A 24406-nucleotide genomic window follows, 5' to 3' on the forward strand; every position below is an offset into this window, starting at 1 on the left:
ATACATACATACATACATACATACATACATACATACATACATACATAAATGTAATAACATTTTAATCACATCTCTGGGAGCTGAGAATGCAGCTCAGTTGGTAGAGTGCTTGCACGAAGTCCTGAGTTTAATCCCCAAGTCCACAGAAACCAGGCACTTTGGCTTATAGTCCCAGAACTTGAGAGTTGAAAGCAGGAGGATCAGAAGTTCAAGATCATGCTCAGCTACAAAGAGAGTTCAAGATGAGGCTAGCTCCATGAGACTCCATTTAAAAACAAAACAAACAACAACAAAGGGATTGCTTATGTAAGGACTGGCCCACGGGACTTGCTGCAAGCCTCCCAGAGAAGGATGGAAACCCTGACACAATACTGTCTCTTTTTTAAAAGCTCAAATAATGCTAATTTGAAACAATTAAAAGTCTCCATGTACAAATAGTACAGATCTTCTCATCAGTTTACAACTAACTCTCTTTTCACTCTGAGATTGGTGTGATTTCTACATAGACAAGCTCCTTGGACTTGGAGCACTGCTGTGGCCAGAAAAACATAAATCACCCACCAAACTGATTCTCCCTCTCTCTCCTTCCTTTCTTCCCTTCCTTCCTTTCTTCCTTAAGGTGGAGACCCACTATATAGACCAGGATGGCCTTGAACTCACAGAGAGCCACCTGACTGTTTCCTGAGTGCTGGGATCAAAGGCATGCGCTGCCACACTCAGCACCCCATCAGGTTTTCTGTGAAGACACCAGGAACTGCTGAGACAGAGCCTGACGTTCCTTGTTATAACTCTGAATGTTCCTAATCCCCTACCATTGTCAGCCAAGCTTTCATGGGGTAACTGGGTAGCTGTTCTGAGGCCAGAAGATGTGCTTGAAGGAAAATACTCAGAGGGGAGGTTAAAAAAAAAAAAAAGGAAAGGGAGAATGAAACCCACACTATAATAGCTGTTCATTTAGAACAGTCTATAAAATAGTCAGGATAGCAAAGGTTCGCCCCCAACCCCCACCCCAGCCGCGGGGCCTGTTCTAAATCTCCACCAGCTACAGCCAGCAGGGTAGCAGCGCTGTTTACTGAGTAAGGAGCGGCCATGGCAGGAGATGACTGACTGCCTTAGAGCTCCCGACCATCTGTCGCCTCATTTTCACCCCTACACGAAAGACAGAATTGAGGTTGGTTGCTCACTGGCAGTCTGTCTATGTCCAGCGAAGTGGTCCTTCATAGTACAAATGTATCCAAAGGTTCTCTGTGGGATAAGCAAGCGTTTAAGGATGGGAAGAGGTGGTGAGCCAAAGTTAATCATAGACTGTATGAAAAACGGGCATCAGATAAACGGCAGACATTTCTCGTGTGTGTGGAGAAGCTCCTGGGAGTGGTAAGATGTGGCTTGATTGTGGCGAAAACACAATAATAGAATTTATCATTTTAACTTTTCTTTTCTTAAAAAACTGGTTTTTGTTGTTTTTTGTTTTTGTTTTTGTTTTTGTTTTTTTTGAGACAGGGTTTCTCTGTGTAGCCTTGGCTGTCCTGGACTCATACTTTGTAGACCAAGCTAGCCTCAAACTCACAGATATCTGCCTGCCTCTGCCTTTCTGAGTGCTGGCTTTCCAGGCATGCACCACCTAGAAACCTTTACTTCCAGTTACGTGTATATGCGTGTAAATACATACATGCCAGCGCAGTGTCTGTGAAGCTCAGACTCCTATGAGATGCCTGAGGTGGATTCTGGGAATTGAACCGGGGACCTCTGGAAGAGCAGCGGGTGCTCTTAACCACTGAGCCATCTCTCCAGCCCACATTTTAACAAAGTGGCCGTGAGTACATTCATAGCTTTGTGTAGCCATCACCACTACTCATCTCCAGACCTTTTTTCTCCTTCTCTTGACCCACTCAGTGATAACTACAGCAAGGTGCTGTGGTGCATCCCAGGTCCTGGGGGAGCTGAGGTAGGAGGAATGCACACACTGAGGAGCTTGAGAGCAGCCTGACAACATACCAACATACCTTGTTTAAAAACAAAATAGCAAGCAGGCAAGGTAGCTCAGTGGGTAAAAACATCAATAACCTAAGCTCAGTCCCTGGAATGCACAGTGAAATCAGCTCCCTGACCTCTACGCATGTACCATGGCATGCAAGCACATAATAAAAATTAGTCATTTTAAATAAATTAAAAAACCAAGTCCTGGGGGGCTAGAGAGAGAGCTCAGAGGTTAAGAGAACTGGCTGTCGTGAGTTCAATTTCCCAGCAACTACATGGTTGCTCACAACCATCTATAATGAGATATGGTGTCCTCTGCTGGCGTGCAGGTGTACATGCAGACAGAACAGTGTATACATAATAAATAAATAAATCTTTAAAAATAAAAACCAAGTCCCATTCCCCCTTCCCATTAGGCACTGGCAGCCACCACCTACCCATGTGTGCGCATATATGAACATGATCACTGTAGACACCATGTGTAAGTGGACTCTCACACTATCATTTCTCATTTATTTATTTATTCATTTATCTATTTAAAGACAGAATCTTACTCTTTAGCTTATGCTGGTGTGGGCATAGATTTTTACCACCAAATCTACTTTATTTAGAGTTTCTTAAACACTTTTACCTCCCTCCCACACCTCAGATAGGAGATTAGTAGGGAAAAGGGCTATAGAGTGCTCTGATCTACTTCCTGATCATTAGGTTTGATGGTTCTTTTGGGGATTACCAAACTCGGTTGTCAGGATACCCGAAGTCCGGTCTGAAGGCCAACACCAACAGCAATGTGAAATCAGCATGGCAAGTCAGCGAAAGCCGCAAGACTCAGTTGGGATTGCCCCCGAGAAGTACTCTGGACCGTGTTTCTCTGTACGGTCAAGTGTGGAAGCATGAAGATCAGTGTAGCAATGTCGATACAAAAAGTGAAGCCTCACTGTGTGCGGGCCTCTCTATATATCCTCTCCTCAAAGTCCACCCATGGACATTCTCAGCTGGTCAAAGTCACCCCTGGAATGAGAGAGCTCACAGCAAAACATGGCGTGCCCTCTCACAGGCCAGCCTCCAGCAAAACATCATGTGCTCAGCTTGCAGCAGAGTATCCCACGACAAAACTGAGTCTTCAAAGAAGCCAAAGACCTCCACTTCAGGCTGGCCTCAAACTTCGGATAATCCTACCGGCTCAGCCTCTTCCTACTGCAAACGCTGCAGGCATGAGCTAACACTTGGCAACATCTGTTCTTTGGTGATTGGCTTATTTCACTTAGTAGAATGTCCCCGAGGTCCATCTATACTGTACCGTGTATATATATATATATATATATATATATATATATATATATATATATATACACACACATATATATATATATATATATATCAGAATTTTTCTTTCTCTGTCTCCTCACTGCCCCGATCCCCTGAACCCCTTTCCCTTTTCCCCTCCTGGTCTCTCTTCTCCTCCCCCTCTCTCCTCCCCTCCTCTATTTCATGGTAGTTGATGCCTCAAGATGTAAGCTTCTCAGCTACTGCAGCACGTGGTGGCTGGGCTGCCTCCATGGTCCCTGCCACAGTAGTCATGAACTCAGCCTCTGAAACTGTGAGCACCCAGTAACCTTCTGTAAGTCACCTTGGTGTCTTATCACGGCAATAGAAAAGCAACTAAGAAAGTCCTACCATGTCAGCCTACGGGGACCCACAGAAAGACTGGTACTGTGAGAGCCCTCTCACCCCACACGTTTTTGGTATATTCAGTATCAACTTAGTTGGAGAGGGTCTAGCACAACACCCCATGAAATCTGAATTTAATAAACTGGCTGGAGTAGCCCTAAGAAAGCCTGCAATCACAAAAAGAAATGCTACCTGAGGTTATGGTGACTGGAACCAGGCACACCAAAGTCTGCACTGAAGGCTTTTAACTCTTGTCTGTGTGTGTTCTTTATTTTTGTATTATTGGTAGTAGTAGTGTTTTGAGATAGCGTCTCACCGTGTAGCCCAGGCTAGACTCAAATTCCTAGTAATCGCCTCTGTTCGAGCTTCCTACATACTGAGATCGCAGGTGTGAGACCCTGCTTCCAGCTCTCATTTGAATCCTAGGAAAACACCTGGGTAAGTCCAGCTCCAATTAAGTGGGTAGCAGAATCCTGTCCCCTTTTTAGCTAATAAAAATTAAGTGCTTCAATTTGTCCAGTCTAGGAGCTTTGAGGGTTAGGTTTTTCACTTTCCCCATGTCACTGAAATCTGCGGAGAGACACTGCCAATAGAGCAGATGGTCCTTGCTTTGGGGTTGTAGCTTGATCCAGCCTCCCCCTACTGGAAATTTGGCCAGAGCTATCGAAACGTAATGCACATGCTGAGAAGCCGCTGTGCGGCCAACCACCCGAAGCACTGGAGAGTGGACCGATACGGGACTTTCAAGTATGGCCACACATCCAAAGAATGCCGTGTGGTGTGGGCATGAGAAGCCACGCCAGTGTTGGAATGAGGGGGATCTTCACACGTAAATTGTGAAGCTGAACGAGGAAAGGCACAGAAGGGGGCATGCGCATGGGTTTGTTTGTTTGTTTGTTTGTTTGTTTTAAGCATCTGTAGATAAAAATACAGTACAAGTTTTGCAGGTGGCTTCTGATGGCCTCCAACCTAGGTCAGCCCCTCATTTGAGTCTCTTCCCCTCAACTGGTGCTTCAACTTGGCTCTCACAAGCAGATCATAACAGTGGCAGGCTGTCCTTCCAAGAGCAGGTTTAAAAAAATATCCCTTGGCTTCTTGTCCTGCCTTTTCTGGCTCCTTTCTGTGTGTGTGTGTGTGCTCGCCCTGATGTAGCCAGTTCCTGTGCTCCCATTGAGAGGCCTGTGCAGCAAAAACCTGAAGGAAAGCTCAGGCTCAAAGCCAGAGACCAACTGAAGCCGCCTGTCCAATAGCCTGTGAGGAATTTGCTCTGCCAGCAGGGTTCTCAGCAGACCTACAGGGACCTGCACCAGCTGGCAGCCTGCCGCAAGCCTACCTCAGGAAGACCCCACTAGAGCCAGCTCTGCTCTGAGGCAGGGGAAAAAGGAACTTAAAAAAAAATGCTTCTTGTTTGGCACTAATAAAATGTTGGTTAATTTGTTACACAACCGATTTCCTGATGTAATGTATACCCGCATACACGCAGCATATTTCTTTTAAAACTGGATGCTCTCCTTGTCATTAAGGAAGAAAGCAGGATTCTGGGGCCCAGAAGTGGCAAGACATACACTCTTTCACTATAGATCTTTTTCACTGTTCCAAAGGGGATATGTCATTGGGTCAAATGAAGACAAAGCCACGATGAAATAACTAGATAACAGGAAGTGATTACTGTTTTCTGTGTTGATATGCATTCAATGATTCTCAGGGGTATTCCTGAACAGTTTGTGTGTGTGTGTGTGTGTGTGTGTGTGTGCTTATTACTCCCACTGTTCATAATTCTAGCGTTTCATTTTGCCTTGTTTTTGAGATGATGTCTTACTATGTAGCCTACATTGGCCTTGAACTCACAACACAACTTCGCTGTGTCAGCCTCTAAAGTGCTAGGATTATAGGCACACACTATAATCCTGGATCACTATTCAAAAAATTTTTCTCCTTAAAAAAATTAATTAAAGTCTGGGCATGTTGACACACACCTTTAATCCCACCATGCAGGAGGCAGAAACAGGCAAATCTCTGAGTTTGAGGCCATCCTGGTTTACAGAGTGAGTTCCAGGACAGTCAGGGTTACACAGAGAAATCCTGTCTCAAAAAGATAAGAAAACAAACAAAAAATTTTATTAATGAAATTGAGTCATTTGTCCAATGGAAACATTTTGTTTTGTTTTGTTTTTTGAGACAGGGTTTCTCTTGTGTAGCCCTGGCTGTCCTGAACTCACTCTGTAGACCAGGCTGGCCTCGAACTCACAGAGATTCACCTGCCTCTGCCTCCCGAGTGCTGGGATTACAGGGGCGCCACCGCTCCTGGCTCTGTGGTTTGCTTGTTGTCTGTTTTTTTTAACATAGACTGTCTCACACATTTGTATGTCACCCTTGCACAGGAGCCACGCTAACATTCCCACATCATTCCATCTGGCACCTGTACAGCCTGAGCAAGGGCAATGGCTAGCTGCATCTCCAGCCCCTCATCGCCAGCAGCAGGTAATGATGGGAGTAAGAGGCTCCAAACAGGCCCATTTGGAATACGGCTGGGGTATGGCTTCTAACTGAATGATAGGATTGTCATGTGAAAATTGACGTTTCTATATAAATGTTTTAGGATACTGATTTTTAGGCTTTTGTGTTTTTGTTTTTCTGAGACAGAGTTTCTCTGTGTATCCTTGGCTGTTCTGAACTCACTTTGTAGACCAGGCTGGCCTCAAACTCACAGTGATCTGCCTTCCTCTGCCTCCCAGATTGCTGGGATTACAGGCATATACCACAGCGCCTGGCCTGTTTGTTTTCTTTTGTTTTTAAGTGTGTAAGTATAGACGTCAAGAGAGAACATTGAATTCTCTTGAACTGGAGTCACGGATGGTTCTCAGCTGCAGTGCAGGCTCTGTGAACAGAACCCAGGTCCTCTGCAAGAGCAGCACGTGCTCTAACCACTGAACAGTCTCTCCGTCCTGCGTAATCCTTCATAGTATTGTTAAGATTCTTCAGTAAAGTTGGGAGCAATCTACAAGGTGAGTAGCCTGGTCTACAAAGCGAATCCAGGACAGCCAGGGCTACACAGAGAAACCCTGTCTCCGAAAACAAACAAACAAACAAAAACTTCAATAAATAAAAATTTCAAAATTTATGCTTATTTCACCCTTGTTATTTTCCTGGGAAGATGAGATTGTAGTTAATTTAGGTTTCCTCTCCAAAGTGAGTGAAAGTATCCATACACCTAGGTCTAAACTGAAAGCAACATTTGGCCTGAGTATTTGGCTTGGGAACAGTGGATAGCAACTAAATACACTGTAGTCATTTCTTATACAATTATGCCATATATATATTTGAGACACAGTTTCTTTGTGTAGCCCTAGCTATCCTGGACTCACTCTGTAGACCAGGCTGGCCTTGAACTCACAGAGTTTCACCTGCCTCAGTCTTCCAAGTGCTGGGACTAAAGGTGTGAGCCGAAACTGCCTAGCCAAAATTATGCCAGACTCTTGACATACATATTCGTGTATGCCCACTTTTTGTTTTTCCGCTTTGTTCATTTAGAGTGTATAGAGTTGAAAAAAGTACTTAAGGCAGGTGTGGTGGCTCATGCCCGTAATCCCAGCACTCTGGAGGCAGAGACAAGTGGATCACTGAGTTCAAGGCCAGCCTGGTCTAAAGAGTTTCAGGACAACCAGGGCTACCCGGAAAAACCCTGTTTCCAAAAACAAAAACAAAAGCAAAAGCAAAAAACATTTCTTATACACGCAGGATGGGCCAATGTATTGCTCAAAGAGAACAACTTTATGGAGTCGGTTCTCTCCTTCCACTTTTATGTGGGTTCTGGGGATCAAATCGGGTCTGCAGACATGCGCAGCAAGCACCTTTACCTGCTGAGCCAGCCCATGAGCCCTAGACTAAGAGTTTTCACTAGATTTTTTAAAGATGCGCAGTCCTTGCTTTTTGAGAAAACCAGGAGCTAGTGAAAGAACAGTGTGAGCATTTAACCACTAGAGGGCGCATCACAGCGCAGTTTCCGGTTTGGTTTTACTCTCCTCGCCCCCTTCAATTTTATATAATCAAAATGTAGATTTCAAAGCATTTCAGAAGATAAGAAAAAGATTATGAGTTAAGCGCTCATCAGATAAGATTCAAACAAAACAAAACACGAGTCTGTAGGCATTGAATTTGTTTGTTTATGCGGCAAGTTCTCATGTCCACCCTGGCTTCAAACTCCTGAACATGAGAAATGAAAACAGGAGACTGGCCTTGAACTCCCAATCTTCCAGCCTCCACCTCGCAGGAGTTGGGATGCCAGGCAAGTACCAACACGACAGGCTGTGTGACCGCTGTTTAGGTTTGCAGAGAGGGATGAAAGAGAAGGGGAAATCTTTGAAATCTCAAGTAGGGGACCCTGCCTTACAAATAGATGCACAAAACCTTCCTGTCTGGGCAGAATAAATAGGAGGAAAGAACTCCCGTTCGCTCGTAAGTAGCGAGGAGCTCAGCCCTGGGCAAACGCTGCACCGTGGGCTGAAGGCAAAGGAAGCTGGAGGGAGTTGTGGGAAAGAGAAGTCCCCGCCTAAATAGAAGCAGTCACCTTTTTAAATTAGACCTCTGTATTGGCGACACACTTACGTCATTAAAACTTTAAAGGTACAAAGCAGTAGACACTGAGAGACCAACCCCCCCCCCCCCCACACCCCGCTCCGCCTACGACAGCTCCCCATCTTGGAAGATAACATCTACTCACTCCTCATGTCATTAACAAGAACTTGCACTTACTGCCCTTTAGCTTAGCAGACCTATGGCGGCTTCTTCCCAGAATGCCTCTGTGTTTCGGCCTCTTTCCCCCACCTTCTCCTTTTCCAACTGAACTCTTAGCCGACCTCCTAGAGTTTGTCGGCAAGCTGCAGACCACTAAAGCCACACCGGCTTTTAATGAAGTGATGCTGTCTCACATCTCTATTGAAATTACGCCCATGATTAACTTACTCAGCCTCCACCAAAGTTGTCTCTCAAAGAGTTATCTGTGGGATAAATATTACATTGACTCCAAAGATACACACAAATGAAGTTCCTGCAGACGCTGCCGATCCGTCATCCTCCAACCCCCTTACCTCATTGTTTCTTTTAATTAGTTAATTAAGAGAATTAATTAATTACTATGTTTTCACTTTACATCCAATCGTAGCCCTCCCTCCTCTCTTCCCAGTTCCAACACTCCTCCCTCTTCCCCTTATCCGCTTCCCATTTCCTTCTGAAAAGGGGAGCCCTGCCACCAACCCACCCCAGCATATTGTCACATCAGGTCACAACAGTGCACGTCAGAACTGAGGAAGAAGGCCAGGCAATGGTGGTACCCACCATTAATCCCAGCACTCAGGCAGACCTCTGAGGTCTACATACTGAGTTCTAGGATAGCCAGGGCTATACAAAGGAACACTGCCTCAAAAAGAAAAAGAGTGGGGAAGAAAAATTCCGTTCATATTTTAATACTTTTAGGTTTTTAAGCATGTGAACACATTACTTGGCCCTATAAAACAGAATTTTTTTAAAAAAAGAGGTCTATCTGCATACAGTATCCTTATGACAAGAAGCCTGCTCAGCCTTTGTAAAGGCAGAGTTAAGATCACAAAAAAAAAAAAAAAAAAAAAAATCTGCTCTTGTCTCTCTTTCCATGAGAAAGCTGGTGTGTAATGCATGTTTCTCCCAGGAGGAACCCATCTGCTTTGCAAGTCTGCATTTTCTAGTTCTACATACTGAATACCCTGCCAACTTTTCTTTCCCATTCTTGTCCCTCATCTCTGCAGACCCCACACAGATGACAGGTAACCTGTTATAACACTCAGACAACTGAGTGTTCTCGTGAATTTTAACCCAATGTAAACAGAATCCAAATTCCTCTTCCTCCCGTTTTATAAGTATATTATGTGCATTTACTGCTGCCCTTCATCTTGAAGTGTCTTCCGCTTCAGTCAGAACATCTCTTAGGATGCCTTTGTTCTTCACATATGTGCTGGCTAGTTTTATACCAAGTGGACACAATCTAGAGTCACTGGAAATGAGGGAACTTCAATTGAGAAAATGTTCCCCTAAGACCCAGCTGGAAGGCATTTTCTTAAGGAGTGACTGATGGGAGATAGGCCATTATGGGAGATACTGTGCCTGGGCTGGTGGTCCTGGATTCTGTAAGAAAGCAGGCTGAGCAAAACCGTGGAAGCAAGCTAGTAAGCCACACCCTTGCATGGCCTCTGCATTAGCTCCTGCCCCCAGCTTCCAGCCCAGTTTGAGTTCCTTTCCTGACTTCCCTCGGTGATAGATTACAAAGTGAAATGTAAGCCAAACAAACCCTTTCTTTCCAAAATTGCTTTTGGTTCCAGTGTTTCATCATAGCAACAGCAACAGACATAACTCTAAGATAGCATGGGAGCATGACACTCCATGTTGCTAGTCCATTATTTAACCAGATCCTTGTCAGCGTATGCTGTGACAACCGGTGTCGGACTAGAGACCTTGTACTTAGCCACTTTCAAGTGTGCAAGCGTGTCTTTAGGATGACTATCTCAAAGGAAAACTGATTTTGATAGAAATCACCAAACCGACCAGCATTAACTTACGCTTTGTTTGTTTGTTTGTTGTTTTTTTCTATTGCATGAAGCGTGGAGGGGGGATGCTAGAGTGTGTGGGTTCCCTGTAACAGTCAGTCTTGCTTGTCACCCTGGATCTAGAGCCCACCATGCGAGGAGGCTCTGGCATGCCTGGGAAGCGTTCTCTGGATTAGGTTGGTTGAGGTGGGAATCCTTGCTTACTGTGCCTGGCGTGGCACAGTTCCGTGGGCTGGGATCCCAGACTATACCCGAAGAAGAAAACCAGCTGACTGGAAGCTCTCTAGCCCTCTGTTTTCTGACTAGATGTAATAGGACCAAGCTGTCTCAAGCTCCTGCTGCTGTGACTTTTTGAGCTCGACGGACTAAACCCCGGGACTGTGAGCTGAAATAAGTGCTTTCTGCTTTCATCAGGGTATCTTTATCACAGCAGCGAGACAAGTAACTAATTGTGACGGTTTGAATGAAAATGGACCCCATAGGCTCATCTATTTGAATGCTTGGTCCCCAGTTGGTGGAACTATTTGGGAAGGACTAGGGAGTGTGGCTGTGTTGGAGGGGTGTCACTGGGGGGTGGGCTTTTAGGTTTCAAAAGCCCACACCATTTCCTTGTGAGCTCTCCACTCCTGCTCCAGTGTCATGCCCAGCTGCCTGCTGACGTGCTTCCTGCTGTGATGGGCATAGCCTCACCCCCTGAAACTGTAAGCCCCAATAAAAATTCAGTTCTGTAAGTCGCTTTCATCATGGTGCCTCTTCACAGAAACAGTAAACGTAACTAAGGCACTAATGTCTCCTCCTGAGGCAGGATATGAAGCAATGATACAATCAACCTTTGCTTATAGGCTTCCTTCTCTCTCTATTTTTCCATGATAATTGCTAGACTGAGGAGAGAGGGAGAGAGGTAGGGAGAGGGGAAGAGGAAGGATATGGTGCCCATGAAAAGAGCAGTTGTTGTCTGTCATAGAGCCGAGTCGCTAGAGATTTTATTCTATTCCAGGATGATACGATTTACCTCTCAAGGATCCCTCTGCCCGCCACATGGAAAGTGGTTTGGAGGGAACCACGGGAAGCAGCCAATTAGGCAATAACGTGTGGTACCTGGCATCAGAGGGAGGCCTAGCTGGAACGAAGAGAACAAACTCTTAGGTTACACCAAAGGGAAAGAAAACATAGCAGGAACTGCCCTGCCTCTAACTGTAATGGAAGTTTTGGTTTCTTTGTATGGTACGTAGACACGCTTTCGTTTTAATCCCAAGTGTGGGATTTTAGTCGGGCTATGGTTTGTCCACAGCTGTTAATTGTCTCTGGCGGTGGGTGGCGTCTGCCAGCTGGTAACTGCCTTCCGCGTGCAGCCTGGAGAGGGTCGCGGTCTAAGACTCTGAGAGTATAACTGTGAGGCCGAGAAAGTGAAGAGGCGGAACGTGTGGAAATGTCCGGTGTTGGCGTGTGGCGTGGGGCAGTTTGAAAAGACTAGAGACCAGAGACAGTGTGGCGGTTTGGAACAGAGAGACTGAGCGAAACGCTTCAGGGCGCCACAGAGTGGAGGAGCCTGCTGGCTGCGTCTGCGGTTGATGGAGATTGGTATAGAGTCCCAAAGAATCCCTTGACCCTAACTAGCAGGAAGAAGTAAAGGAGTCTGGGCCCCCTCTCCCCACCAGCCTTTTCTCTTTCCTACTTAAGGTTGTGGGGTTGGTGGGAGAGGTAGAGGCCCAAACACCCCAAATAAAGTGGGCTTTCCGCTTGACATTACAGTGGCCACCAGGGGTCACTCTGGAGAATGATATGAGGGATAGGAGGCTCAATAGGCCAGATAGGACCGGCACAGCCCCTGCCTTCAGGGAGCTGGCAAGTAATTGCAGGCTGGAGGCTCTGCACTTCAGTCTCCGCACTCACCCAGTTACCTGAGTCAAGTGTTTTCTCCTTTGTCTCCCTTTGTTACTCCAACCCCTCCCTCCCCCTCTGACCCCTCACCGCTCTGATTTCTTTCTTCACTGGGAAGGGTTAGTGAGTAGCCTAAGTGAGATCACTTTGAAAAACTCTGGCCCTGGCCTCCTACCTTTCTTTTCTGAGTGCAGTAATGCCCCGGCAAAAGCAAGCTCGGCGAGTGTTTATTTCGCTCATGGTTCCAGATTTATCATCTGTCATGGCAGGGAAGTCACAGGGACAGAAGCTAGGGGGATGGTCACATTGTATCCACAGTCGAGAAGCAGAGAGTAATGAATGCATGTTGCTACTCAGTTCTGGTTTTTCCACTTACACAGGCCAGGGACCCTCAGGGAATGGTACCACTCACAGTGGTCTTTTCCCTTCAGTGCAATCAAGATAATATCCCCAGCGCACAGCATGACCAGGTGGTTCTGTTCAGCTGATAATTCTATCCACCACAACTGGATTTTAAACAAGAGAGTACTGCATTCTATTTAGTGAGTGGGTGGGAAAAGACCTCTTTCTTTCCCGTCTTCTGGAATCCCTGCCAGCCTTTCCTGTCAATCACATGGGTTCTTCTTCAGCTCTAATGTCATTAACAGTGCAGAAAACTGGGCTCATTAAATCTGTGCAGTGGTTTGCCTGAACCATAAGCAGGGAGGAAATGCAAATTAATTGCTTACATATTTTTAACTTACTATCTTTCAGAAGTCACCCTTTTAAAAATAAAGTATTCATCTCTTCCTCCTTTGATTACTGGGGAATTTGTAATACACAAGGAAAAGTAGATGAAGGCATGCATTTATTTGATTAATGGCTATCAAATTATTATGGTTGGGTTTATTGTTTTGGACCACAGCTCTGTGGGAACATTAATAAATGTGATTGCTTTTGCTAGAATATTCGTTAATCCTGTGGTTTAGCGTGTTGATAATGGAACATGCTGTTCCCCTGACTCTTAATGAGCTTTCCCCACTGGCTAGCAGAAAAGCAAAGAAAATGATTTTATAAACACATACCCAGCAAGAGGACTAAGGTAGTTTTCAAATCTCCTTATGCTCTCAGACAGTGTCACAAAGGTACACTTGAGTGTAGTTTTCTTTTCTTGTAGGCTTTTCTCCACTGGCCTTTTTAAAATTTAACAAAGAAATCCGAGAAATAGTTGCTAAAGACTGAATGCTGTCCCTCCCCCATAGTCCCAGGATCCAGCTTTAATCCTCAGGGTGGTTGTATGTGGATGTGAGGCCTATGAGGTTTTTAAAAAATAAAAATCATAAAGGTGGGTTCTTAATGCCGCTGAGCTGGTGTGCTTTTATAAGAAGAAACACTGCTCCCCCTGTCCCCACACCTTGCCCCTGTCATGTGAGAAGGCAGCTGTCTGCAAGCCAGGAAGAGCTCTTGCTAGAAACTGACCCTACTGGACCTTGGTCTGGAACTTCAGACCTCAAGAGTGGAGAGAATACAATTGCAGGAGAAGCTTCCCAAGTCTGTGACACAGTGTGAAGACAGGCGAGCTAACAGGATAGTGGGCTTCCTAAGTCCTAAAATGATGTTATTTGCTCCTAGCTGTTTGCAGCTGAAAAGGCTGTAGGCTCAAAGACCTTAATTAAAATCACTTGCTTCACCAGTTCAGGGCTTTTGCCTTCTTTACGGAAAAGTAGGTCAAAGGGGACAAAGCTGGACGATGACAAAAGGCTGTTCTGCTGCTGGTGGTCACCCCACAGTGGCAAGGTGAGAGAATGTTATTCACAACATAGTCGGGGCTTTCTAGTCAAGGACAAATCGATGTTTGACAAATAAGTGTCAAGTCAAATGTTAACTCTTATGTATAACTCGAGTATCTTCTGCCCCCAGAGAAATCTATATAATCAATGCAAGTGTATGCTGGGCTACCCTCTGCCCCGTTTCTTACTGATAACATAAAATTAAAGGCTTCTCACTCAAGGAAGCTAGCTAAGCAATGCACATTTGCCTCCTCCTGCTCCCGAGACCATCACTGTGTTGATATTTTTAAAATGAGAGGGATAAAATTAAATCATCAAAGAGAGGAAGCCACCAATGAACAATACAAAGCTGGAAGACAGATAAGCAGAGCAGAGAATGCAGAAAGCCAGAACATACCAGGCGAGAGAGGGCAGATAAGACTGAGAGAGCTGCTTGGCAACAGCATTGACAAGAACCTCACACCCAGAGAGACCAGCACAGGGCAGCGATCTACTTTGTTATCGCAATAAAATACTGTTCCGTAGAGAAAAAGACTGTTTAGATTTTGTTTGGGGGAGGAGTGTCATCAGGTAAGGGAGGGCTTCCTTGACTGTGAGCACCACAGCGGGTGGGATCGTGGCGGGATGGTGTGCATCATATGGAGAGACCATATGGTAGGACAGGAGGCCAGAGAGAATTCAGGGCTCAGGAGCCCTCTCCTACAACAACTCGCCTGCATGGGGACCAGCTGGGGTCCCACAGAACTTCTTTAATCTCTTCCAAGGGCAGTGTTCTGTCGTGTCCCTCCCCTCACATCACCTAACCACTTCCCACCAGACCTTGTCTGTCTATCTATCTATCTATCATTTATTTTTGTGTGCACTGTGTTTTGCCTGCGTGTACGTCAATGTGAAGAGACAGTTGTGAGCTGCCATTGTAGGTGCTGGGAACTAAACCCCAGTACTCTGGAAGAGCAGCTGTTGTGGCTATAAACATGGTTTCGTTTTGGTCCCAGGTGTGGGATGTGGGACTGATTCAGATGGTCCACAGCAGTTGCTTCATGTGGGCTCTGAGAGGTCTTTGCCCGCCACAGATAGTTTAAATCCGAGGACTCTGGAGAGAGAATAAATGCCAGAGCCCAGAGAGTGTGGAGGAGAGAAAGAACAAGGCTGCTGCTCTCCCCTACCCCCATGCTGCTCCTGATTGCTGTTGTGAAGCAAGAAGTTGGTGATCTCCTGAAATGAGGATTAGATTGGCTCCAAGGAACCCGACAACCCTAATCAGAAGAAAGCAGCTAAGAGAACTGTGTCCCCTCTCCCACTAACTCTTTCTCCTACCTGGTGTTGGAAGGGGTGTGGGGTGGAGCAGGGAGAAAAAGATAAAAGAGCCAGCAGCCATTGCTCTTAACCACTGAGCCATCTCTTCAGCCGTAGGCCCACCACTTCTCAGTCCTACCACCCTGCACACTAGCCTCCGGTACAGGAGACAACACCACTGAGTCTTTACTTGGTTTGGAGGGCAAACCACAGTGCGAGAAGCTATCCAAGCATAGCATAGCATGTTTGCTCACTCCTTAGCTACTATTTCATTACCCTTGCTTTAGCCTTTCATATTAAAAGTACACATACACCTAAGTTACTCTTTTGTAGAACTATGTAGTATTCCATAACTTGTTTGCCCATTTCTCTGTTTAAAAATAACTTTTAGCTTTATTTTCATTTTAGTTCCTCCCTCCAAGGATGTAATCTACAAAAAACAAACAAACAAAAAAAAAAAACCCAAACAAACAGACAAACAAAAAGCACAACAAATTTCCTCAAACATCTATGCCCTTTATATTGACATTTTTTATTTTGGAAGCTAGACTTTTCAAAAGTAAGACTTCTGAATCAAAATGTCTGTATAAACGTCACTTTAATGTATCTGCTGGTGTAGCATTTCTGGGCGCTCCAGAAGCAATACTGAGGATCATCTATTTTCTGTTCTCTACTCAGGGCTTGTGTTGTTGTATTGTACTTCTCTTTTTATGCCTGATGCTTTCTTGTCCTCCATGCTGAGATTTTTTTTTTTAAATAAATGCTCCTCTACATTTTTCCTGTTATTCTTGCACTTATATTTCTAATCTACTTGGGATTTGTTTTTATCAGTGTGAATTAATACATGCAATGATAACAACTCAGATTTTCTGTTAAATTTCTACATGCTAGGCATTCTGACAAAAATACTGTATAAAGTTCACCTAGATAAGAAAATTGTGGACTGTAGAATTTAAGGGATCATTCAAGTTCATGAAGCTTCTAAAACTAAGAATTGAGACTTAAGCTGAGCAAATCTCACACTGGACTTTTATCTCCTTAAGTATCCAGATGAAGAGCTAATTAAACATCTATCCTTTTCCATTCAACGGAAGCACACATTCCATCACGTGAGCCTGTGTGTGCCTGTGCCTGTGTGTCTGTGTGTCTCTGTGTGTGTGTGTGGCACTGAGAATCACAGGGCATCATACAAGCTACAAGAGGGGAGCTACATCCCCAACCCCCAAATTTCAAGTTCTCAAATGCGGTCGGTTTTCTCTGGATTCCATTGCCTTCGTGCCACAACAAGGCTGTTTCTGTTTTATAGCTTCATGGAAAGCTTTGTCTCCTCTTTGGTAAGGCAAGTCCAAGACCACTTCTCCAAAAACTAACATACTTTTGCACATTTATTCTGTGCAAACATTCAAATCGCTTGTCCATCTCCAAAGAACGCAAGCCGGCGTGTTTTGATTTGGATTGCATTAGGTGCACCTGAATTTGTTAAGAATTGAGATTTATACGCCAATCTATCTGTTCAGTCATGTGGTATAATATCCACTTATTTAAATTCCATAAAATGTTAGATGATTCTCTAATTCCTTGTACCCTTGTTTGAATTTTTTGTTATCTTATAATTTTGTGAATAGAATACGCTCACACACGTAATCACAGAAGTAAAACTGATCATTTGCCTATGTTTTTGCTTTTGTTTTCGAAACAGGGTTTTGCTGTGTAGCCCAGGCTGGCCTAGAACTCATTGCATAGCCCAAGTTGGCCTCAAAGCCCCAGTCTTCCTGTCTTTTGCGCCTCAGATCATAGGCCTGTGTCACCATAACCCGCTCATGGATGTCTTTAACGGAGTCTCGCTTTTCAAAAGTACACTGCAAAGGCCTGCTCCCTTTTCTAGCTGTTAGACTTTCTTTAAAACCATCTGTCACACTGCACAATAGACTGGTGCAGCATCACCACCCCTCTCTGATCAGCTTGGCAGCAGCCTTACTTTTTCACTCGGTAGACTGATGCTGCTGATTGTAAGCCATCGTCATTGGTGGCTTTAGATGGCTTCCTTGTGCTCCCATTGTTCTTAGAATTTATTATTATTAATGGGTTGGGTTTGCAGTTCAATGATAGAGCACTTGCCTGGCATTCAAAATACCCTAGTTTCAATCTCCTTCATGAAGAAAGGGGCAACTACATCTTAGTTGGGTTTTTGTGTTTAGCTGACTTGGGTTCTTTTAAGGCAGTGCCTCACGGTAGAGGTCTGGCTGTCCTGGAACATGTGAACCAGGCTGGCCTCAGATTTGGACTCTTCCTCCTTTGGCTCTCTAGTGCCAGGGTTACAGGCCTGTGCTACCACACCCAGATAATTATTATTTTTTTTAAAATCTAGTGTCATAATCATATCACTTTTGCCTTTAACTTTATACCAACATTGTGGACACTGGTGTGTATCCAATGCAATGGACACCGTTGTGAAACATGACCTGGGGAGAGTTAAGCCTTTTTTTTTTTTTTTTTTTTTTTAGTCCACTGTATGATTTCACCATGTCCTAAATGCTACAGAAATCTGCTACAAAATATACATCCCAAAAATTACAGAACAGTGTCTAAGAAAACATATATAAGCAATTTTAAATAAAATAAAAACTGGCAGCAAAGGATAGGAGAATATAACTCCAAGCCAGAACAATGAAACCAAAAATATATACTGAAAGAATAAGAATGGGAAAGGGCTAGATACACAAATGATATATCAAGAAAACCAGCAGCTGCACAGAACAGAACTGGAGGTGGGAAACTCCTATTCATGTTTTTGACTTTTTTTTTTTTCTGCATTCTTTGAGAATTTGTGAAACACTGTGCTGAAAGCAAAAAGTAAGAACGGGTGGAGCCCTGCATGCTATCTGATGATTAATGCATGTAAATCATTTATGATAGCGCAGGATGCATGCTGACTCATCAGGTCTCCTTCTCTCAGCCCGACAAGGGCACCAACAGAATTCAAAACAATCCTGGGACTTCCCAGAAAAAAAAAAAAAAGTACTGGTTAAGTTTTGTTTCATCAGAGAATTTCCTGAATTAAGGATTCTTTTTTGTTGTTGTTCTTGCATGATATCATCTTAACAGTCTTTTGGATTGTCACTGGGGAATGCTTTCTAAAAAGCTATACATACCACTTGGAAATCCTTTTGCAGAACCGAGTTGTCTCATTTGCGGGAAATTTCCTATTTCTAGGAGCATGTTCATTCATTTGTGAACTTGACCTATATTGGGCTCCTGTGATGTGCGGTACAGGGTGACTGGAACACGGTGGTGTGCTAGGCTGGTGCCTGCCCGGAGGAGCTTGCGGACCGATGGCGTGTAGATAGAACTGTACAGAAAGCGCAACTCACCGCAACAAAGCACAGCAGGTGAATGAAGAGCCGTCTCCGTGGATAGCTGCAGAGATCCTGGGTTTGGTTGTTGTTAATCACAGAAAGATCTTATGATGTTATAATCTATAATGCAGTGCAACTCTGCTCCGTTTGACAACTCCTTTATGAAATGTTTTTCTTTTAAGCAAGGAGAAGCTGTATTTCCTCTTTGCCCTCTCTCTAGGGCAGAGGCCAGCATGAATTAGCTCAGGCAGCAAGCATCTCCCCTCTGCCTGTAACATGGGCCCTGCCTCAGCCTTCAGGAACACACTGCTGTGAATCCAGGATCCCCAGAGGTCCCACACATCAGGGAATCCCTGTGGGACAAGCAGCAAAAGGCACAACCTTTAGGTTGACGGAGTGATGAAGGGAAACATCTAGGATTTTGTCTTTGTTTTAATTTTCTTTCCAATTTTAGTATATGTGCTGCCGAAGCGAGCACTGTTTTAATTTTCTTAAATAGAAATTTGATAAGACAGCAACCACCAATCGTTCCGGTATTTTACTTGCTAATTCCATTCTTGGGAATTTATAGCAAGTAAACAAACAAAAATTTTAAAATGGCCAATCATATTTTATGCAACTCAAGCACTTTAGGTGGTGAGCCATTGTGATGGGTTGAAAATGTCACAGAGACACAGTGAAAAAGGCATGTGCTGCTCCTTTGAAGCAATAGCACCATTAAAAACAACAACAGTAGGATGAAATTCATACATGGATGGTAAATGCATGAAACAGCTTTAGTTTTATTTTTAAAATTAAAGAAATGTTTTAATATAGCCAATGGTTTAGGAAGTAATTAGTTGCCTTTCCCTAGAACAAAACTGATACCCTTCTATGCAAATTAGAACAAATGGTGACTGACATCTTGACAAGCTATTCTTATATAACGGGAAGAGCAGAAGCAGCCTCCTTCATGTTGGAGGTGTCTGTGCCTACCTCCAGCTTTTCCAGGTTCTGTGGCCTGACACCTAGTCCTGGCTCGTTTTATGTCAACTTGACACAAGCTAGAGTTACCTGAAATGAGAGAACCTCAATTGAGAAAATGCCTCCACAGGATCCAGCTCTCAGGCATTTTCTTAATTAGTGATTGATGGGGAGGGCCCGGCCCATTGTGGGTGATGTCATCCCTGGGCTGGTGGTCCTGGGTTCTGTAAGAAAGCTGGCTGAGCAAAGCTAGTATGCAGCACCCCTCCATGGCCTCTGTGTCAGCTCCTGGCTGCAGGTTCCTGCCCTGTGTGAGTTCCTGTCCTGACTTCCTTGGTGCTGAACATTGTGGTGGAAGTGTAAACTGAATAAACCCTTTCCCTGTCACTTCTTTGGTTGTAGTGTTTCATCACAGCAATAGTAACCCTAACTGGGACACACCTGGCTACAGATCACACTGAGGGAATTGTTCAGATCAAACCTGGTTTCTGGTCCCCACGTTCCGGTTGTAGCCTCTACCTCACTTTGGCAGATGCAGCCAGGCTTTCTCCGGGATGACCATCCTCCCCTGCTGACTGCTGGTACCCAGGAAGGACATCTGTCTGAGGTCTCTTGAGTGGCTTCCTCCCAGAACCTTCTGGCTGAATCGCCCCTACACTTAATCTTTGCTCCCACAGTGAACTGGATGTACACTGTGCACCCACTGCCAAGGGCTCCTCCCTTTAAATCTCAGTGGCTTTCCGTGTTCAGGCTCACCTATTAAAAGATGAAGGCCCTGGAAAGTGTATCATCTTAAGTTCCCATTTCACAGTCCTGTACCCAGATTTCTTGTTGCTTAAGGGGTGGGTGTAATAAAACTGTCTTCCTCTTACTGACACCTTTCTGTGGCTGGCGCACTTCGCATGTCAAGTCTTTGTGGCAACTTTACAGGGAAGCCATGTGGTAAAAGGGGGGGGGGTTAGACAATTTGCACGAAGGTAAATGACTAATCCGTTGCAAAGTCAGACTTCAAGCCCAGGCCAGTCTGACTTGAAAGCTCCCCCACTCACTGCACACCCAGGAAATCTCAGAAAACAAACCAAAACAGAGTCACAGTCAGAGATGTAGCTGTGTAACCCTGAGCTCACTCTTCACACCTCTGGCCTTTGTGAGGGAGCCGCCCAGCACAAAGGAATGGGAGAGGTTGGGGAAACCTGCTAATGGGCCCCCGTTGCTTCCCAGGGACCACTGCCATGTCGTCTTGGTTCCCTGTGAAGCACACATGTGGGCCGTGAGTCGTTTATAAAGAGAGGAAAGGATCAAGCGTGGTCCCCAGCTATCACATGAAGAAACAGGTGCAGGACTCTTCTTTGGCCCCACCTTTCCATAGAGCAGTTCTGGGCTGGGGGAAATCTGGTGAAATGTTCCCGCGTGTAGCTGGGCTGCAGGACTGGTCCACGGGGAGGAGATTCCCCTACGCTGGGAGGTCGAATTTACAGACAGGGATGGAAGGAGGAATACATTTGCACATACACTTTGCACTCAAGATGAAATAACATTAAAGATTCTGTTGTGGAAGAAAACACGCAGAACACAGAGAAAGGAACCATGACCTGAGGAATACGATGCTCCTGAAAAGACCAGGCAACAAGGCATAAACTACTATTCTTTGCCCATGACCTCTCCATGTCACCACACTACAAAACACAAATACAAGCTCTTACAGCTGGACAGTGTTGGCACAGGACTTTTACCCCAGCACTTGGGAGGGAGAGGTAGGCAAATCTCTTGAGTTTGAGGCCAGCCTGGTCTACAGAATGAGTTCCTGGTTAGTTAGGGCTACACAGAGAAACCCTGTCTCAAAAAAACAAGAACAACAAAAAAGACTAATAAGTTTTTGCTGACACATCATGGGGAAAGGAACTTAAACCTCAACGAAGCAGAACACTCTGCCTCAATTCTACTTGTCTATTATTGGTGCCCAGCTCAGATCTCCATCCACCACTCACAGGCCCACATTTCTCAGAGCTCAGTTTTCTTCCTGACCTCTGGGCTCCATCACCGGACTCACCCTTAGCATTGTTGCTCCGCAGGAGGCTGCCAGGTCACGTGGCCCCTTGTGAAAGTACTCTATTAGCATCAGAGAACACACTCCATAAACCTGCTTGCAACCGAGGCCTGGCTGCTCCCTCTACACCTTTCCCAGGGGCTTTGCCACTGGGCCATGTGTGCATTCCTGTAGCAGGCCACCCTTTCTGTCAGTGCGAGGAGTGGACACAGCTTCCACGTAAGCCGAAGTTCCTCTCTGTGTCTGCATGGGACTGGCTGAGCTTTATGAGGGCCCAGCTGCTGCGCACAGTAGTCTTAAGAGGCTCCTGTGGAACTCCTACCAGCTCCCTCCAGGAGGATCTGTGAGTGCTGAAAGCTCAGGCCAAAGGCAGAGTGTAGCTTTTTCATACGACACTGTGTATGCACCGACATTTATTGTATTTCTGGAAAGGTGAAAACTCAGTGAGAGTCCGCTGAGCGGTGGGAGTGCTAAATGATGCTATTAATAGACGAGATTTCAAGAATTCCCTTTGATACAAACTGCTTTGTTCGAACTGACCTTTAAAATTCAAATTAAAAACCCCGAGCCTCCTTCTACCAAAATGGCCTATGTTCTGTGTCCTCTCTCTCCAGATAGATCACCAGTCTAGCAAGTCAACACGCCTTGTCCTAGCTTAGCTCAGTGGGGGTGGAAGGTGTGGCCTGCGTCTCCAGTTTGTGTTTTTTGTTTTCCAAGACAGGGTTTCTCTATGTAGCCCTGGCTGTCAGGCTCACTTTGAACTCACAGAGATCCACCTGCCTCTGCCTCCCTGAGTACAGCATGCACTTTTTCTTTTATTTTTTAAGGACCCCAAGTGATTAATGGTGAAGAGTAGAAACCACTGCCCTAGTCTCTGAGGTTCACAGCCAACAGCTTTTGTGTTTTCTCTTTTTGGTTCAGCAGGTCTGGGTTGTGCAGTCTACCAGGTCACGGTCAATACAAATACTCCGAGCTGAGCCCAGGCCTAGGAAGCTTAGAAGAACCTTCAATAACTGCATTTCACTTTGTGTGTGCACGTGTGTACACATGAGGCACCTGGGAACCAAACTCAGGTTGTTAAACTTGGCGGCAAGCACCTTGATCTTCTGAGCCACCTTACCAGCCTGTGGGTGAGCTTTTTAATCATTCCACGGATGCTCATCGTTTCCCTAATATGCACCAGGCACTGGCGAAAGATCAACGAGCAGAGCCCCTGCCTTTACAGATCTTATAGTTCATCGGGGAGAAATAAAATGAACAAAAACGTCTCACACCCCATACTGAAAGCATGGGTGATGCTAATTGGAGAACTGAATGGGGGAGACTAAAAGAAAGGCATGTGAGCAGAAAGAGGACCCCAAGGGCAAGGGTCCTGGCGTAGCTCACAGCCTACCAGTGAACTAGGAAAAAGACCACTCCTCTCGAGGGCAGAGAGCATGTGCCTCGGGGCCTGGTGGCGGGCATAGTTGACTCTATATCAGCCTTCTTCTTCTCAGATGGGCTACTGGGCAGGATACAGCCTGGGCACAGCCACAGGGAGCCCTTCCTAGCAATACACATGGGGGTGGGGGGATTAGCCATCTCAGTCTTTCAAAAATCCTTTGTGCTCTCAAACCAAGCACTACCAACTACACGGGATAGAATTCAAAGGCTGCCCCTCCACTGGGTTCCCTCTCCATTAACCATCCATGCGACACCTTCAACAGGCAGGCAGCACCCGAATGTGAAAATCCTATCAGCTTTAATGACAGTAACACTCGCTATGGAAACTTGCGGCTGGCCATTTCCACATTCGATCCACAAAGAGAAATGTTCTCCTCCTTGGCCCTTCGTTGTTAGTGTCTATACTTAACACTAGCCTCCCCTCAGCAAGACACTCACCACAGCAAAGACAACTTGTGAAGTGTAAAAACAGCATAAGAACATTCGTGTATTTAATGTTTTTAATTACGAAAACAAGTAAATCGGGTATTTCTCACTCTTCTTTTTCACGAGAATTCCTTTCTTTATACGAGACTTGATTTCCACTTTATTTCTTGTTTGTTTCAAATACCTTACCGTAGGACTGGAGACTCACTTCGGAAGGTAGGAGCACTTGCTCTTGTAGAGGACGTGGGTTTGATTCCCAGCACCTACATGGCAGCTCACAGCCATGCATTAACTGCAGTCTCCAGGGGATCTGATGGCCTCTGGGAGCCCCTCAGACACCAGGCGCACCAGGTACATAGACATGTATGCAAGCAAAATACTCATAAAGAATACATTTTAAAAACTTTTAATGCATAGGTAGTTCTGACGTCCCAACCTCAAACTATTTAGGTAGTGGAGACTGAAGAGTAACTTGAGAACATAATGCACTGCCCTGCTTACATCGACCAGCTCTGCAATCCTCAGCCTCCCCTAAGTGGCTCTAAAGAGTGTCCATTGCTGAGAATCTTGCCTGAAACGCTCACTCAAAGTTTCCAGTGCACTCTAGAGCTGGAGATATAGGACAAGATGGGAGCTCACGGAGCCATTCTATTCCCAACTCGTTCCTCCCAAGCATCCTCCATAAACAAGATTCATGTAATTAGGAAGCCTGAAAAATGCACAGATGGCCATTCATGCTATGTCAAGTAGGAAAGGAAGGCCCGCTCGCCAGCTTCCGGATCTACTTGTTAATTACGAGTGAGACCGGTGGTGTGTGTACAAAACAGGTGGGCAGACGCTGGGGGGGGGGGGGGCGGGCAGCTCCCCAGGACTGGCAGTTCTCTCAGGGATGAGCGAGTATGGACAATTCAGAACTCGGAGGTTTACGTGGTTCAGCCCCTCACCTCCGCCTTAAGCCCACAAAGTTAGAGATGGAGATGGGTGCAGTTTGCTGTGTTATTA

At 45.3% G+C, this 24406-nt stretch overlaps 1 protein-coding gene across 1 annotated transcript in view; it reads left to right on the forward strand.

The window, feature by feature from the left end:
- Window positions 1–24406, forward strand: part of Pcolce2 (procollagen C-endopeptidase enhancer 2) — a 67096-nt gene that overhangs the window by 2653 nt on the left and 40037 nt on the right. Inside the window, exons 3-6 of the mRNA XM_055629499.1 lie at window positions 2686–2860; window positions 4271–4395; window positions 6030–6129; window positions 13716–13880. Of these exons, the coding sequence (XP_055485474.1) occupies window positions 2686–2860; window positions 4271–4395; window positions 6030–6129; window positions 13716–13880 (565 nt within the window). The remainder of the gene's footprint in view (window positions 1–2685; window positions 2861–4270; window positions 4396–6029; window positions 6130–13715; window positions 13881–24406) is intronic.

The sequence above is a fragment of the Psammomys obesus genome, unplaced genomic scaffold, assembly GCF_907164565.1.
Source record: "Psammomys obesus unplaced genomic scaffold, mPsaObe1.curated_primary_1811, whole genome shotgun sequence".
NCBI lineage: Eukaryota > Metazoa > Chordata > Mammalia > Rodentia > Muridae > Psammomys > Psammomys obesus.